Source organism: Macrobrachium rosenbergii, chromosome 3 (genome assembly GCF_040412425.1).
Source record: "Macrobrachium rosenbergii isolate ZJJX-2024 chromosome 3, ASM4041242v1, whole genome shotgun sequence".
Classification (NCBI taxonomy): Eukaryota; Metazoa; Arthropoda; class Malacostraca; order Decapoda; family Palaemonidae; genus Macrobrachium; species Macrobrachium rosenbergii.
The window spans coordinates 32,853,698-32,870,213 of NC_089743.1; the positions used below are offsets into that span (position 1 = coordinate 32,853,698).

The window sequence follows — 16,516 nt, forward strand, 5'->3', positions numbered from 1 at the left end:
ATTTTAGATGATTCCTTTGAACAGGTCATGGTAGTTTTAACCTTGAATGCTAGATGGTAATGAATGATATTGCTGTATCAGACCTATGTGTTTCCTGAGGAAATAGGCTCCACCCACAAAAGTTAAACAGCACAGCCAACAACGGGTTGTTCTTCCTACACGATGTTGGTGATCCTGTAATAAGTGACGTAGGATTGTTTATAGGACCAGTTTAACACTATGCAAAATGGGAATGTATTTATTTATTATATTGTATAACGTGTTCAGCCATATGCATGAATGGGTGGGGCAAATAACTTGTGATTATCATTTTTCATGTGATGAAGCAGTTGCCCAATGTTGCGTATGTAAAATCTGCTGGTTGAAAGCGTCGGGTTTAGCCACTACTAAGCATGCGCAGACTTGGCTTCGCATACTACAGGAAGAAATGATCAATTTAGGTTTTTAATGTAGATTTTATCGAGGTAATAAACAATTATATTAATTGTTATCATAAATTATGATAAAAATTCATGTAAATTCTAATAAAAAATTTATGTTATAGGGGATTTATTGTTGTAGGTTAATGATACGTCTGACAGCGCATGGAAGAAAAGGTGGGATGTCAGGTGAAAAATGAGAATTAACCCATAAAGCACTGAAGCAAAAGGTGACGTAAAAATGATGAAAAGTTCATTTGTTTTGCCTGTCACGGGGTAGGGGTTTGATTTTAAGTTATAAACCTTTCTTGGGTGACACATAGAGGCTGTGTGCAAAATTTTGTCTGCGTCTGTCAAGCGGTTCAGATTTCTATAGAAGCCAAACAAATATACAAACATTCACTTTTATTATACTATATATATATATATATATATATATATATATATATATATATATATATATATATATATATATATATATATATATATATATATATATACTGTGTATATATTATGTATGTGAGTGAATGATTAATGGATGTGTATGATAAAATAATTTTTTATATAAAGCCAGTATGAATGTTTTTCTTTCTTTTCTGCACTTGTACGTAACTGCTTTTTTTCTCCATCTGACAAGGGTTTTCTTTAGGCTGATTGTATTTCTATGTTGAAAACATGTTTTAATTCTTTTTCTGTATGAATTTTATTGCCATTAGGTTGATACTATAAATATCCAGTTTTACCAAGCAATGGCTCAGGTATTCCAGAATGGAATCCAAGGTAAATCTCATATGTAGCACAGTGTGTTGAAGAACAGGGAAGGCATGATTTATTTTTGTGTAGGATTTGTGAATGAAATTTTTATGGAACCCAAGAGACAAAGCCATTTTCTTTCTTATTTCAAATTCATATGAAATGCTTGTTATGTGTTATTTTTAGTAATCTTATTGAGAACTTTCTATTCGGTGGCAGAGTTTTCCCACTGACGGTGGTCTCCTCTGGCAGGGCTTAGACTCTCCTCGCTTCGACAATGTGACCCCCTCAACAGACCCTGGTCTAATCAACAGTTGCCTGGACAACCTTGTGTTTGATGGTCAATTCCTTGGACAAGTACGAGGGGGCAGCCACCCTCTCAGTCACCCACATGTCTTACAGCAGGTCTTACCCTCATCAAGTCTCCCAGCTGCACCTCAAGGGGCATCTCATCCACAGCAGCAACAGCCGCAGTCTCAGCAGCAACATCAGCAGCACCAGCATCAGCAGCAGCAGCAACACCAGCATCCACATACACACCACCAGCAAAATGTAGCCCTTCCATCACCTGGGGCTCCGCAAGTGGGTGGAGCCCCTTCTAGCAGTGGAGGAGAAGGAAGTAGAGAAAATGAACATCCAACCTTACAACAACTCTTTGGCTCCTCCACAACTTTTTCTCCTCAGCAACATTCACAGCCTCAAGTGCAACCCCAAACTTCACTTCATCAGCAAAATGCTGGAACTGTTGGCCACAGTTTATCTCCTGCAATACTCACTACAACTGCATCTCGTCTACCTTCTATTCAGCAGGCCTCCCATTTACAGCAACAGTTGTCAGTTCATCCTACTCCTCGGCCAGTTGCTGTTAGGTCACAAGTATCTCCAGCAGCAAAAAATGCCACATCCGGCCCTCCTACTGTTCCGCAACCTACTCCTCAAGTTTTACCACAAGCAGCAGCTGCTCCAGCTCCTACACAGGTCATGCCAAGTAGTGTCCAGTTGGTTGGTGGCCCCAGTCAGGTAATTACATCTGGAGGACAAATAATAACATCTGCTGCTCCCCAACTTCTGCAAGGGACTCAACTCTTACAAGGACCTGGATCTACACAGGTCATGCCAACAGGTCAGTTGTTACCAGGCCAAGTATTACACAATGGCCCTCTTATTCAAGGAGGCCAAGTCCTTCATGGAGCTCATATGCTGCCTGGAGGCCAGTTGTTGCCAAGTGGCCAAGTTATTCAAGGGGGGCAGGTTCTCTCAGGTGGTCAACTTATCCAGAGTGGATCTGTGATCAATAGTAGTCAGTTAATCACAACCACATCACAGATGGTAACTAGTGGACTTAGTACTGCGCCAACACCTTCTTATGTTACCCCAAGCACATTAACAGTACAGCAGCAACAACAACAGCAGCAGCAGCAGCAACAACAACAACAACAACCGCAACAGTCACAAACTCCTGTTACCTTACATCAGTCTGGTCAGTCCCCTGCATCTGCAGCATCACCTTTTTCAGTTCCTACAAAATCTCCTGGAACAGCTTTGCCTCGCACTTCTCCCAGTCCTTCTCCCTATCATCCTACAACACCATCCCCACACCCATCTGTCCAAAGCCCTGCTCCTTATACAACTCGGTCACCAGCACCCTCTCCACACACAAGTGTTGGGACTATGAAATCTCCAGCCCCACCAACTCCTTCTCCTGCTGCTACCCCAACTCCTCAAACTCATACAAATATTGCTGCTGCCATACCTCAACAACAAACAGCTGGAATGGTGCAAGGTGTGATGGGAAATGGTGGTATGGTTCAAGGTTTAGTACCTCAGCTACCACTTTCACAAGTAATGGGGTCAAATGGTATGGTACTGCCACAAACAACAGTTCAGCAGCAGGCTGCTGCAGGTGTAAAACAGGTAGTGTCAGGTGGTCAGATTATTCAGATCGTATCTTCTCCCCAGCCAACTCAGCAACGTCAGTCTCTCTCTACCCCAGCTCATAAACCTATTCAACCAAAACAACCACAGTTATTGCCAAAGCCCCCTCAGCCTGTTAGTAGTGGACAACCACCACCACCTCCACCACCTGGGAAGTCTATAATTAGCACAAGATCTGTAACGCCTGGAGGGCAGCAACCTATTGTTATTGGAGCTGCTGGTCAACCAACAGCAACAATGATGACCAGTCAGCAGGGCATTGGAGGATTTGTGATTAATCCTTCTCCATTGCAGTCAGGCCTTCAACAGCCTATTCTTATTCAGCAACCCAATGGTGTGTTGTTAGTTAGGCCATCAGGACCTGGTGGGGCAGCAGGGGCACCAGCACAAGCTTTTTTAGTGCCAATGCCAGGTCAGCCTCAGATAGTTAGTGCTGGGGCTAAAGGTAGCCAGCCACAGACTGTAGTTTTTCCAACCAGTGGGCAAGGAGGACCAGCCTTTGTCATTCCACAAAATGCTGCTTCCAGTTTAGGTGCTTCAGGAGTAATGGGGGCAGCTCAGGGTGCACGAGGTCATCAACCTATTATTAGATTGGTAGCTCCACAAGCTCCACTACAGTTACAGCAGATACCCACCCCAAATGGCCCAACTTTGGTAGCATTACCAACAGGCCAAGTAAATCTCTCAGGTTTACTAACAGCAGGCGGTGCTACTATGCGTACTTTAGCTCCCCAAGTAGCATCAGGACCTTTACAACTTGCTCCCTCCTCGGTAGCTCCTCCAAACATGGCACCTGTGGCAGCATCCATGGGTCACCTGCATATGGCAGGTGCTGGGCAGCAGCTCCAGGTGTCTGTGCCTGGAGCACCATTGCAGCTAGCAACGTCTCTTCCTTCCTCCCTCCCATCTGTGATAACCACCACTAAGCAAACTGTGATAGATGAAAGTGTGGCTCCTCCTCCTGCTCCTCCCCCTGCCCCTCCTGTTGTATCCTGTAGTGAAGCAGGTCCACACAATCAAACTGTGAATGACTCTAATAAAGCAGCGAAGAAGAAACCCAAAAAGAAAAAGAAAGAGAAAGATCCAAAAGATGAGAAGCTCAAAAGTAAAGGTGGCTCAATTAATCTGAATGATATTCTTAAAGAGACAGGTATTATGGGGGATATGATGTTGTTTGATGATAATGAACTAGGTTTAGGAGGTGATGGCATGGAAGTGGGCCAAATATCTGTATCGACAAGTGTGAAGACAGCAACACCAGTTGTAACGCTAGTTACAACTGCACAGGCAGCAGGATCCATCACTGAGACAGTTACAACAGGCACCGTTGGGATTCCTGACAATACCAATCACGTTGTCCTTGGGACTCATCAACCTATGTTGGTAGGGATGAATAATCCTGTACCGCAAGGAACTGTTGTTATTAGCTCTGCTCAAACAGGATTGCCTACAGCCACCACCATGCCAAGTGGGATGTGCTTGACTCTGGATCCAAGTGGAAAGGTTATCCTAGGTGCTGATCCATCTAAAACTCATATAGCGGCATCTTCAGTGCCAACTCCCTCTCCGGTAAGTTACAAACTACGGAGTTTATGCAAGTACCTGCCAGTAATTCTTAAGGAAATTTCTGAAATATGTATTTTGATTTTCTCATTTATGTTTTGAAGATACATCACAATTTACATGTTTCATCAGAGAGAACTTCACCTGTAGATGCATTTTAGCTTGTACTGTATTTAGTACTTCAGAAATGTTTACATTTTGAGATTTGATGTAGAGCTAAAATTGTTTTTTATTTTAGTTGAAAGAAATTATTTGCTAAGTAAAACTTTTTAAAAACTTAATTAAAATGTAGTTGTAAGTTCTGTCTACTTATTTTTCATGAAGAGTAACATTATTTATTTTTAGTCTCCAAAAATATATGCTATCTTAAAGTTGTTTAAAATAGACATTCAGTATAATGATTTGTTTTTCATCATTTTATTGATATCAGAAGACTGCAGACAGCATATGCACACCATTCCTTACTTAGACACCCATACACACTACCTCTCAATACTATATGACTTCTTGAGGTAGATATCTCTTATCTGTATAAGAGTCAGACTGTTTCAACACTTATTGACTGTATGTAATTGATTTATGTCTTTACTTGATATGTAATAAATAGTTGGTAATAAGAAGCCACTAAGATTGAAACTTCAAGCAAAATTACTGCTAATATATATTTTCTTACTTCCTTACACGGTTAACTGTTCCCAAAACCTGATGTAATATTGGTCTGAAGTATTTAATTAGAGAAGCAATTTTCAAATTGTTAATTGAAAATGTTTTAGCAAAACCAGAAACAACAGTAAGATATGATCTAAGGCGCAGATAATATATTGAACACTTAACTGTATCTCCAAACTTTTATTTCTTGCAACTTTTAACAAAGGCAGGATACAATTTAAATATGAATAAATTGTGTTAGTTATTTACATTTTCAGCTGAACTTTTAGCTTTTTGGCTATGAAACATTTCATTTCCACAATGTAACTATATTGCATAACGTAGAAATATCAGTTTAGCAAGATACTGTACTAGTATCCATTGGACCTAATTAAAAGTACTGTATGTTATAACTGTAAGACCTCAGACTATGAACTAATGACTTACATATTATTCAATCTTTTAGAATTATACATTGAATTAATGCTGTCCCATAAACTCTATAGCAACACTTCATATGCTAACTGGTATGGGTGAGTAGTGAAAGAAAATATATGCAAATTATATTTAATAAAATTTTTTTCATTCAAAGGTGGGAGGGTTAGTGATTCCCTCCAATCAACCACAAGTACAGGTTATCAGCAGTGGTGCCGTAGGTGTTGTGTCAACTTCAACAGTAGCAGGGGTAACCAGCAGTGGGACAGTTGTTAACGTGATGAATAATAGCATGCCCACCATTATGTCTGGCAGCAATGGCCACATTGGGCCTGGTATACTTCCAACTGTTGGTTCCCTGCCCTCATTCACTCAGCTTCTGACTCCTCCAACGCAGGTAACCACAAATGTGACTGTTCAGGGTCCAACAATAACTACCCGAAGTGTGCCAGTTCAGTTGCAGTCTCCTCCAACAGCTAAGGTCACTCAGGTGATGGCAAAGACCCAAACAGGTGCTGATATCTCTAGGGTAGCTCAAAATACACACCTTTTGCAGGCATTGCATTTACCTGCATCTGAAAAGACTACCATTGCCTCAGGCCCTCCCATCTTAACATCCATCACATCAGGGCAGCAGGCAGTAGCCACTAGTACTAGAGAGCCAACAACTGTTCCCATGCAAGTATCTGTGGGTGATGGTGGCTCAATGGTTGCAGTGGTCAGTGTGGGAAGTGTAATGAGTCGACCTTCCGAAAATGTGGTGTCTACTGGTACAACTTTTTCCTCGCCGGCGCCTCTTAGCATCCTTGTTGCAAGTCAAGCCAGCCAAGTGCCTCCCAGTCCAGCTGTGATTGCGTCTTCTAGTGCCACAAACAGTGTTGTGTCTGGTGCTATAATTAGCCACAAACCATTTGTTACCAACTCTGCACACACTCCACAAACTAATGTAACTTATACAAATTCAGAAAATGTGCCAATAACCCGAGGCCATCCCCAGATAGCTAGTGCTTTACATCATGATAATGTTCCTAGTCATATTAATAGTAATTCAGGTGTGTTTGCAATAAAGAACAGTGAGAGTGGTAGCAAGCCTCCCAGCTATCAAAATGAGTATGTTGCTACTCTACAAAGAAGTCAAAATCTGATAGAAGCTAGTAAAAACAAATCAAAATCTAATAAGAAACGTAAGAAAGACAAAGAAGTAGAAACTGTCCCAACAGCCAGTTCCAGTCCTGTTATTATTAAGCAAAGTTTACATGACAGATTGAAGGCCAGTGGCACATCTAGTGCAAGTGGAATTATCCAACAAAACCTGTCTTCTCTGCCTAATGGGCTGAGCAACCCTAACTTGAAGAACACGTGCCACAATTCAGGCTTGTCTCATTATCCTTCTGTGACAATACCTGCGTCAGTATGTGATGGAGTGAGTAATAGTGATACCACACCTGTTGTGGGATCTAGCATGCCAACAGTCAGCATGTCAACAGTCTTGCCATCTTTAACAACAACTGCTACTGCTTCTGTTCAGACGCCACCCATAAACACTACCACAAGCTCAACATTAACCACAACCTCGCACACCCACACAGGAGTTGTTATTCCTGGTCAGAAGCAGCAAGTGAAGCAGGTCAAGACACTCATCCTCTCCCCGCAAAACCAAGAGGTAAGAGGTAAAATCTCTCTCTCTCTCTCTCTCTCTCTCTCTCTCTCTCTCTCTCTCTCTCTCTCTCTCTCTCTCTCTCTCTCTCTCTCTCTCTCTCTCTTAATGATTATACTTTATATATTCAGCACTACAAGTATAAGTATTTTTGCAACAAATTAGTTAAAGAAAATTATACTGCACCATGTAAGATTAAGAGTAACAGTTCATGTTTCATTCATGTGATACTATCAAACAAAAACTGGTAAGATATATATATACAAAATTGTTTTAGGGAAGAAACTATTAGGCATCTGCCCTTATGTATATTCTTGTTTAGGAAAATCGAAACCAAAACCTTGTCCCTGGATTGAACATGTTCATTAGCAATGCAGTCACTTGCCCAGTTCTTTCCATAAGAAGATTTTTGTTTATTTATACACCTCTAATGTGTAGTGAATTTCATTTGTTATGAAATTTAATGTTACCCACAGAAACATGGATGCAAAAACTTATTTCAGAACTATTGCTTTGACCAGAATAAAATTGTATGTAGGTTGAAGTATTGATAGGGTTTCTTTACACTATTCCAACCCAATACTAGTTGTGTGCATTAGGTAATCCAAAAAGGGTAGGCTACTATCTTTTTCCATTTCCATATTAAATTTTATTGATGGAAGAAAATATTTACACTTTTGTTCCCTGGCCAAATACATTATGTCATCAACATACCTTAACCATATTACATTACTTGGAATGATTTTGTTTAGTCTTTTCATATTGAAAATTTCCATAAACAAGTCACTTAAAACTAAAGATAAAGGTTGCAAATACAAAAACTAGAGTAAATTTCCCATTGAATTCAAATATACATTCTTTTCCACATATGTTTTAATAAATTCAGTAATAGTTTTCTTGGAAAATAATGTGTCGATATTGTCTGCTCTCTGAGGTACCTAAGAAAACTTTCAACAGATCATCAATAGGTACTTTTGGAAATTATGATATTACATCAAAATTCACAAGCTTGGATTCACTGTTAATTTGTATTTTATTTAATTTATTCATCGAGTCCACATTTTTCTATATATTCGCATCAGAAATGGTACTAACCAATGGGTTAAGAATATCAGCATGGTTTTTTGTTAAGTTGTTTGAAGCACAAACAGTGGAGCTAATAAATGGCCTAATTGGAAAATTTGTATTATGAGTTTTTGCTCCAAACGTTTATGGCAACAATTAATAGGTCAAACAGCCTTTTCGTCATGTTTTCATTTCCTTTTAATAGTTCTTTGACTTTTTACTATAATTACTATCCATACTGTGTACTGAATTTTTATTTAGTTCTTTTTATGTGATTTCATCACTCAAGAGGATTACTTGTTTTTTTTTCACATAACCACTTGTTAATAATCAGTATTGCAACAAACTTTTCAGCTTTTTTCATGTGTATATTTTTTATCAGTTTTCAATTTAACAGGAATATGTACAGTAGAGTCAATATATCTTATCACTCTTGATAGCTGATTGGTCAAAGTCAGACTATCATTGTATCTAACCAAAGGCTCAGGTTGGAATTCTGGCTGGCCAGATAGACATGTCGATTTCCCTTGACTGTAAATTATTCTCAGGGATAGTGTATTCATTAAAAACTGATATTTGTTGTTTAATATTGGTGAATATAAATGCACAAATGACAAAAATTGATAGTAAGCTAGGTGTTACAAAGTTACCAGTCAGCTATCATGGTGGAGATGAGTTGAAATTTTTTCAAAGTACAGAACTTCAATTGGACCGTGATACCTATTGCAGTTGATATCAGCTTATGGTCAAAGTCAACTGTCCATCATTGTATCTAAACAAAAGTCCCAGGTTTGCATCCTGGCTGGGACAGATATGCTTATTGGTTATAATTCTCATAGAGTGTAGTATAAGTTATTCCCAAGGTACAGTGATTTCAGTATTAAATATTTTGTTGCTTAATATTTATGAATATGAAAAACTCTTACGTGTATAAGTAATAAATATTTGTTGTATATATATAATATATGTAGAATCTACTGGTCACTTTTTACCAGATACATATGTAATTGTAGTAGCCATAATGCCCTCTTACTTCTCAAATTCTTCATACTTTTTTGGATACGCTTGTCACCACAAAGCCTTAAGATCCAAGTGCAAAAAACTGAAGTGGTTGAGATGTCCAGTAGCGGGAAATGAACCCACGTCACCATAATCACAACGAAGTCACATTATCGACCTGACAGGACAGCTCAACCACTTCAATTTCTTGCACTTGGATCTTGAAGCTTTGTAGTGACAAGTGTATCCAAAAAGCGCAAAGAATTTGAGAAGTTAAGAGGGGACTGTGACTTTTACAATTACACACACACACACACACACACACACACACACAGTGCTACCCCACTTTTCCATGCTTCCCTTTGTCGCTGAATTTTGTGGAACATATCTTTAACTTTTCAGCAGGAAATTTCACCAATCGCAGATTTTTCCATGGGCCATATCTTTAAAATGATCACTGATTCACATTTTATTTTAGAGCAACGCTATTTATTCACTAATTACTGTATTTTTTCATATTGTATTCATGACTAAATACTGATTTTTATGATAAAAATTATTTACAGCGTACTTATTATTACTGTATTTACAGTGTATTTGCTAAGCTCATTCCAGGATGAGCCCCAGACTGAGCGTAACAGGTGTACAATTAAATTTTATTCTCTCTCTCTCTTTCTCTCTCTTCTCTCTTTAAGGGTAATGTAAGATGTATTTGAAATGATATTACTGTAAAGTGTTTTTGGATGATAGAGCATATTGTACAATATTTAAAATACTCACTAATTATTTTAATTTTATTTTCCAGTAAAAGCAGACTGGAAAATAGAATTAAAATAATTAGCGAATATTTCAAATGTTGTACAGTTTGCTCTATCATCCAAAAACACTCCACAGTAATATCATTTCAAATACATCTTACATTACCCCTAAAGCGAGAGAGAGAGAGAGAGAGAGAGAGAGGGGGGAATCAAATTGAATCATAGACCTGCTATGCTCAGTCTGTGGCCCAACCTGGAATGAGCTTAATAGATACATTACTACAGTAAAGTAGACAGTAAATTATTTTTATCATAAAAATCTGTATTTAGTCACGAACACTATATGAAAAAATACAGTAATTAGTGAGTAAACAGTGTTGCTCTATGAAAAAAGCAAATTAGTGATAATTTTGATTGTTTTACCAGTATATAAAGAAAATGGGACGACTTAAATACTATGAGAGAAAACAGCAATGCTTATGTAAATAGGGGTAACTTGATTAGTTGTCAAACGTTGTGCAAGACAGATTTGTTTAATTTGTATTAAAGATTTATTTAATTTGTATTAAACATCTTATAGATATTTTGCCGTGTTTAAAAAACAGTTCTTCATTGGTGGGATGGGTAGAGCTCTCAGCTAGCACGCTGTTGGCCCAGCATTTGACTCTCCAACCGGCCAATGAAGAATTAGAGGAATTTATTTCTGGTGATAGAAATTCATTTCTTGTCAAAATGTGGTTCAGATTCCACAATAAGCTGTAGGTCCCGTTGCTAGGTAACCAGTAGGTTCTTAGCCACGTAAAATAAATCTAATCCTTTGGGCCAGCCCTAGGAGAGCTTTTAATCAGCTCAGTGGTCTGGTGAAACTAAGATATACTTAACTTTTTACATTAATTAATATTAATATTTTAAAATTAGTAAATCAGTGTTATAAGCATTTTTGGGGGCGTATATACATAAGAGTAACAGTTCTAAAAGGTTACTAATCTAAGATGACTTAGGGTGTTCTGAGATGATGGTTTGGGGTATATTTTTGTTTAAATTGATATTAAATTGTTTTAGTTTGATAATTTAAGGTATATTTTTGTTTGAACACTAAATTAGGCGGTGAACTTTTAAAATAGACAGTTATAAGCATTTTAGTGTAAGAGGTACAGGGTATTTGGCTACAAGCATATTTAGAGGGGATTTTGCATTTTGCAATGGGTTCTGGAACCTTTCCCTGCAAAAAAGTGGTGGAGCACTGTATATTGTACTGTATACATAACACATTTAAGGTGCCTGAACATACAATCAAGAACATACATCAGTCTTAACTATTGTTCCTAGTTTAATGTGCATTACTACTGCTTCTATTAAATTTTGTGGTGGGATATAAGGGTTAATTGTTATTTGCTCATACCCAGAACAAACCTTCGGTCTTAACATTAGGATAAATCTTCTGGCGCCGGCTGGAAACCGGTTAAAAAACAATCAAAATCATATATGCAAGGAATCTGTGGTATCTGGCATGTAATAAGCAGATGAGGTGGTAGCAGGTCAGAGACCTAGCCGGAACCTTGTGACGCATCAGTCTTTCTTCAACCACCTTGGAGAGTGGACTTTCACTATTGCTCTCCTTTCCCCAAGCCGGTTTTTGTCCTAAGGCTGTGATACCTTCTGGTTGTGTTGTGTGTTTGGGCGTCTGTGTGTGTTTCGTGGTGTTATCATGTTGTCCACTAATCAACCTAAGAAACCCCATGAGCAACAAGTGCCACGAGCGACAACATTTGTGTCCCCGCGTTCCAGGATTCCCTTGATCCCGCTTTCTGGCTTCTTCTGAGATAGACCCCCATTCTACTTGCAGTAGTTGTCATTCTAATTTGTAATATTACCAATCCATGCCCGGAATGTCGTTCTTGGCCTGTTGTGCAGCGGAAGACGTTCTATAAGAAGAAGAAACACAGAAGGAAGTTGGTGCTTCCATCTTGGGAAGGATTTTCTCCTCCTCGAATGAAAGCCTCTGCTCCCCCTTCTTCCAGACATATTCCATCTGCTTCGTCATCCGTTGATGCCTTTTCTCCTTTGTTTTCTTCCATTGATTCATCTTTGGAAGCATCGGGAGTTGGTCAAGGTGATTTTATGTATCATGCTATCCCGTCTCTATTGTGGGGGAATGTTTCCCCTTCAGGGAGGGAGGAGGCAGCACCATCTTGTTCTTTTGTTTCAGATTTGGATGCGCAGAAGATGTTGTCCATTTGGGCCTCCCTAGACCTACCCAGGCTTCCTGCTCTGGATGGCCTGTTGTCACATTCCGTCTCTTCATGCTTACCAGTGTTGGCCCCCTCAGAAGTAGCCCCTCCTCCCGGCCCCCACTTCTTTGGTTCTCGTGTGATGCGCATCATCCTGGGTCGGCTATACTTGCAGCAACTCCATCAACTCTGGGTCAAGCTCGTGCTCCCGTGACGTCACTACCTATGTCATCTCTCCCCGTGACAACAGTATCTGTGACGTCATTTCCTCTGACTGCTCCCTTGACATTACAACCAGCTACTGCCGTGACGTCATCTCCTGCAGTTTTGCCAATCCCTTGGATGCTTTTATACAGACTGTGGTGAACAGACTGGACTCTGTTTTTTGGGAGAAGTACGGTGGTCCTTCTGTCAAGAAAAGGCGTAGGCCTCCATCTTCTTCATCATTGTTGTCTTCGTCTCCCCCTACTCATGTTCATATGAGACGTTGGAGGATTGAAGACTTTGTCACTTCATCGTCTGAGAAGCCAAGGACTGTTTCTTCAGCTTCTTCCCACAGATGTGTGTCTCCAATTCGCGTACACGGACACAGTCGCGACCGTGTTCCTGTGGATGATGTTCACCACCCAGCAACCCCTCAGAAGTTGGCTTCAGTCTTTTGTTCTTCCCCTCCTCGTTCCGTACAAGTCCAGCGGAAAGATAACAAGGCTCAGATTAAGAAGTCGAAAGTGGTGGATTCCCCTATTAGAAGCCCAGTTATTCCAAGGCCTACGAGACGTTTTCCTTCAAGGTTTAGGGTTTCCTCCAGACCGTGTCGTCCGCGGAGTGTTCTTAGCCACATCCGTGTTGATGGGAAAGAATGTTTAGCTGGCACCGTCCTTGGATCTGATTATGACCGTGGTTCCCCAGCTCCGTAGGGGCCAAAGCATTCTGTGTCTCACTTGCCTAGAAGGACCCTCGTACATCGTCTTCCTGAGTCCTTGGATGTGACTCGTCAAGTCCTAACATTCGTGTTTCGGTTTCTTGTTCATCTGGAAGGGATCATGTGCGTCGTTCATCTTCATGAGTCTGCGTACGTGAATCGTCGGACCCGAGAGCTGATGCATGATGACTGGTCGATGGCAAGGGATGGCCTACATCCATCTAGTGTTCAGGATCCCTCTCTCCCGTCTACCTCAGGATGTCAGTTGCCTTTGCATGAAGTAGAGCAGGGGGAAAGTCAGGAGTTTCTAGCTTCCTACAGGGGGGTTGTTGATCTCATTTGTGAGTTCAGTAGTCTCTCTGAGAAGTCTGGGACTCCTGCTTCTATGACTCCTATGGGCATAGAAGCCTTACTTGGTCCAAAGAAGGATGTAAGGACTTATTTTGAGTTACTGTGTTCCGGACATCCTACTTCAATATTAAGTTGTGTTCCTTGGTTTTGGGACAGGATAATTCTACGTTTCAACAGATTCTTCAAGCTTCTTCCCCCTCCTCAGATTCATCATAGGAAGTATTACTCAACAAGTCTTATACCTCTGTTAGGTAGACAGCTCAACTCTGATGTCATTCGTTTGAAGCCTGGCCTAACACTAGATCAGGTTAGGACTGACAGTCCTTCTTTAACCTTTCAAGAAGTATTTACCTTGGAGCCTACTGCCTCTTCTGCCTTTCAGACTGTCTCATGGCTGGATTTATGGTCTACAGCAGTGGCTAGCATTTCTTCTTCTCGTTCTGCGAGAGATTCGTTTGAAAGTCCACTTTCTTCAGGTTACTTCAATCTGGTGCTAAGGCCACATCATACTTTAATCCATTTGAATGTTAATTTGTGGGCTAACTTCATACTGATGAGAAGGAACGCAGCCCTTTCTAAAGTGTCTAGATCAGTCGATGCGGACTCTCTACTATCTTTACAGAATGGAGACCTCCCAGGATCCAAGCTTCTCCTGCCTGAGGAAAAACTGCAAGCTGCTAACATCAGACATCGATCTGACACTAATTATCAACTTGTCCAACAGGCAGTGGTTAAGTCTTTGTCTCAGTCTTGTCCTTCAGCTCCAAGACAGCTTACGCAGTCCCCTCCAAGGAAACTTTCAAGACCTTTGACTTCAGCTAAGGTTACCTGACCAACTCCGTTGCCAAGGAAGCAGCCTCAGCAGCGTCCCTTTTGATCTCGCCCTTCAAAACCAGGGAGGGGGAGTAAGGGTAGGGACAGGGGAGGACGTTGGTAGATTGGGCGCCACTCCCCACCCAATGCCACCAGTGGGAGGGTGCCTGGCTAGCCACTGGGCTATGTGGCAGTTGCAAGGAGCAGAACGGTGGGTAGTGGATGTCCTTCGGGTAGGATATCTACTTACATTCGACTCCCCTCCTCCTCTCTCCGATCGTCCTCTCCTACACCTGACTTGCGCCCAGGACTCTCTGAAGCACTTAGCTCTTCAGGAGGAAGTGAAGAAGATGATGGACAAAGGAGCGGTGGAAAAGGTAGTCTGTCCTTCTCCGGGGTTCTTCAGTTGGATTTTCTTGGTACCAAAGGCCACTGGCGATTGGAGACTGGTGATAGATCTCTCAACTCTGAACCTTTTCATCAGGAACATGAGGTCCAGAATGGAGATGCCCTGGACAGTCTTAGCAGCCATAAGAGACAACGACTTTATGTTAACCATAAACTTGAAGGACACCTACTTTCAGATTCCTATCCACCCTTCGTCCAGGGAGTTCCTCTGCTTCAGGCTTGGGGAGCAAGTGTTCCAGTTCAAGGTTCTTTGCTTCAGATTGGCAACAGAACTACAAGTATTCACAAGAGTCTTTACCCTAGTGTCGACGTGGGCTCGTGCTCAGGGGATTTGCCTGTTGAGATATCTTGACGATTGGCTGGTCTTAGCAAGTTCCTGGGAAAGACTGATTCGGGACAGGGACATCCTCTCCAGTTTTGTCACATTCTGGGTGTTGTAATAAACCTGGAGAAGTCCAGTCTTCTTCCCAGCCAGAGGATTCTGTAACTGGGTATGGTAATAGACACAGCCTCATGTAGGGTTTTCCCATCGGACCAGAGGATAGAGGGGTTCAGAGTAGTAGCTCGCTCCTTCCTTTCGAGGGAGGAGCAACCAACTCACCAGTGGCAAGTAGTTCTGGGCCTCTTGTCTTCTCTAGAGAAGCTGGTCCCTCATGGGCATCTCCATATTCGGTCCTTGCAGTGGAGACTGAAGGAGTTTTGGTCCCCAGCAGAAGATTCCCCTCAGCTCCAGGTCCCTCTGTCGGCAGAGGTGAGAAGCAACCTCCAGTGGTGGTTGGACGACCAGAACTTGGCGGTGGGAACTCCTCTTCATTCACCCCTCCAGATCTTCTGTTCTTGGACGCATCCCCCAAAGGTTGGGGTGCTCATCTAGAAGAACTCCTGACTTCGGGGGTGTGGAGCCCTCAAGACAAGCAACTCCACATCGTGTTGGAGTTGAAGCCTGCCTTCCTGAGTCTTCAGGAGTTTCAGGAGAGGGTGGTAGGTCACTCCGTCGTTTTGATGTCAGACAACACTACAGTGATAGCGCATGTGAACAAACGGGGGCTGGTGTTATGCTGACTTCACTCTCTGACGGTCGAATTACAACAGTGGCCGTTCGACAACTTGGTGGAGCTCATGGCCAGGTACGTTCCAGGCAAAAGGAATGTAGTGGCCAACAAACTAAGTCGTCTGGGACAAGTTCTAGGTACAGAGTGGTCTCTGAATCAGGACGTAGCGGACAGGCTGTTTTGTTTATGAGGAAGACCCATGTTAGACCTCTTCACCACAAGGTTCAACCAGAAGCTAGAGGTTTATTGTTCAGTGGTCCCAGATCCATTCGTTGTAGTGGAGGACGTTCTTCAACATCCGTGGGACAACCTGGAAGTTTACACTTTCCCTCCGTTCTGCCTGATCCGTCATGTCCTGAACAGAGTGATGAGTTTCAAGGATCTCAGGATGACCCTAGTAGCTCCTTTGTGGCCTCAGGCAGAGTGGTTCCCGGACCTTCTGTCTGTGCCCTCAGCGGCACACAGAGAGATTCCCCCTTGGCACAATCTTCTCTGCCAACCTTACTT

The 16,516-nt window shown here is 41.5% G+C and overlaps 1 protein-coding gene across 10 annotated transcripts in view; it reads left to right on the forward strand.

Moving 5' to 3' along the window:
• Positions 1 to 16,516, forward strand: part of LOC136854038 (mucin-2-like) — a 228,554-nt gene that overhangs the window by 148,828 nt on the left and 63,210 nt on the right. For 5 of the 10 annotated variants that reach the window (XM_067130120.1, XM_067130096.1, XM_067130106.1 and 2 more), the window contains exons 5-6: positions 1,392 to 4,676; positions 5,911 to 7,416. In XM_067130120.1, coding sequence (XP_066986221.1) covers positions 1,392 to 4,676; positions 5,911 to 7,416 — 4,791 coding nt within the window. The remainder of the gene's footprint in view (positions 1 to 1,391; positions 4,677 to 5,910; positions 7,417 to 16,516) is intronic. The other 5 variants (XM_067130169.1, XM_067130142.1, XM_067130151.1 and 2 more) reach the window with 1 other exon arrangement.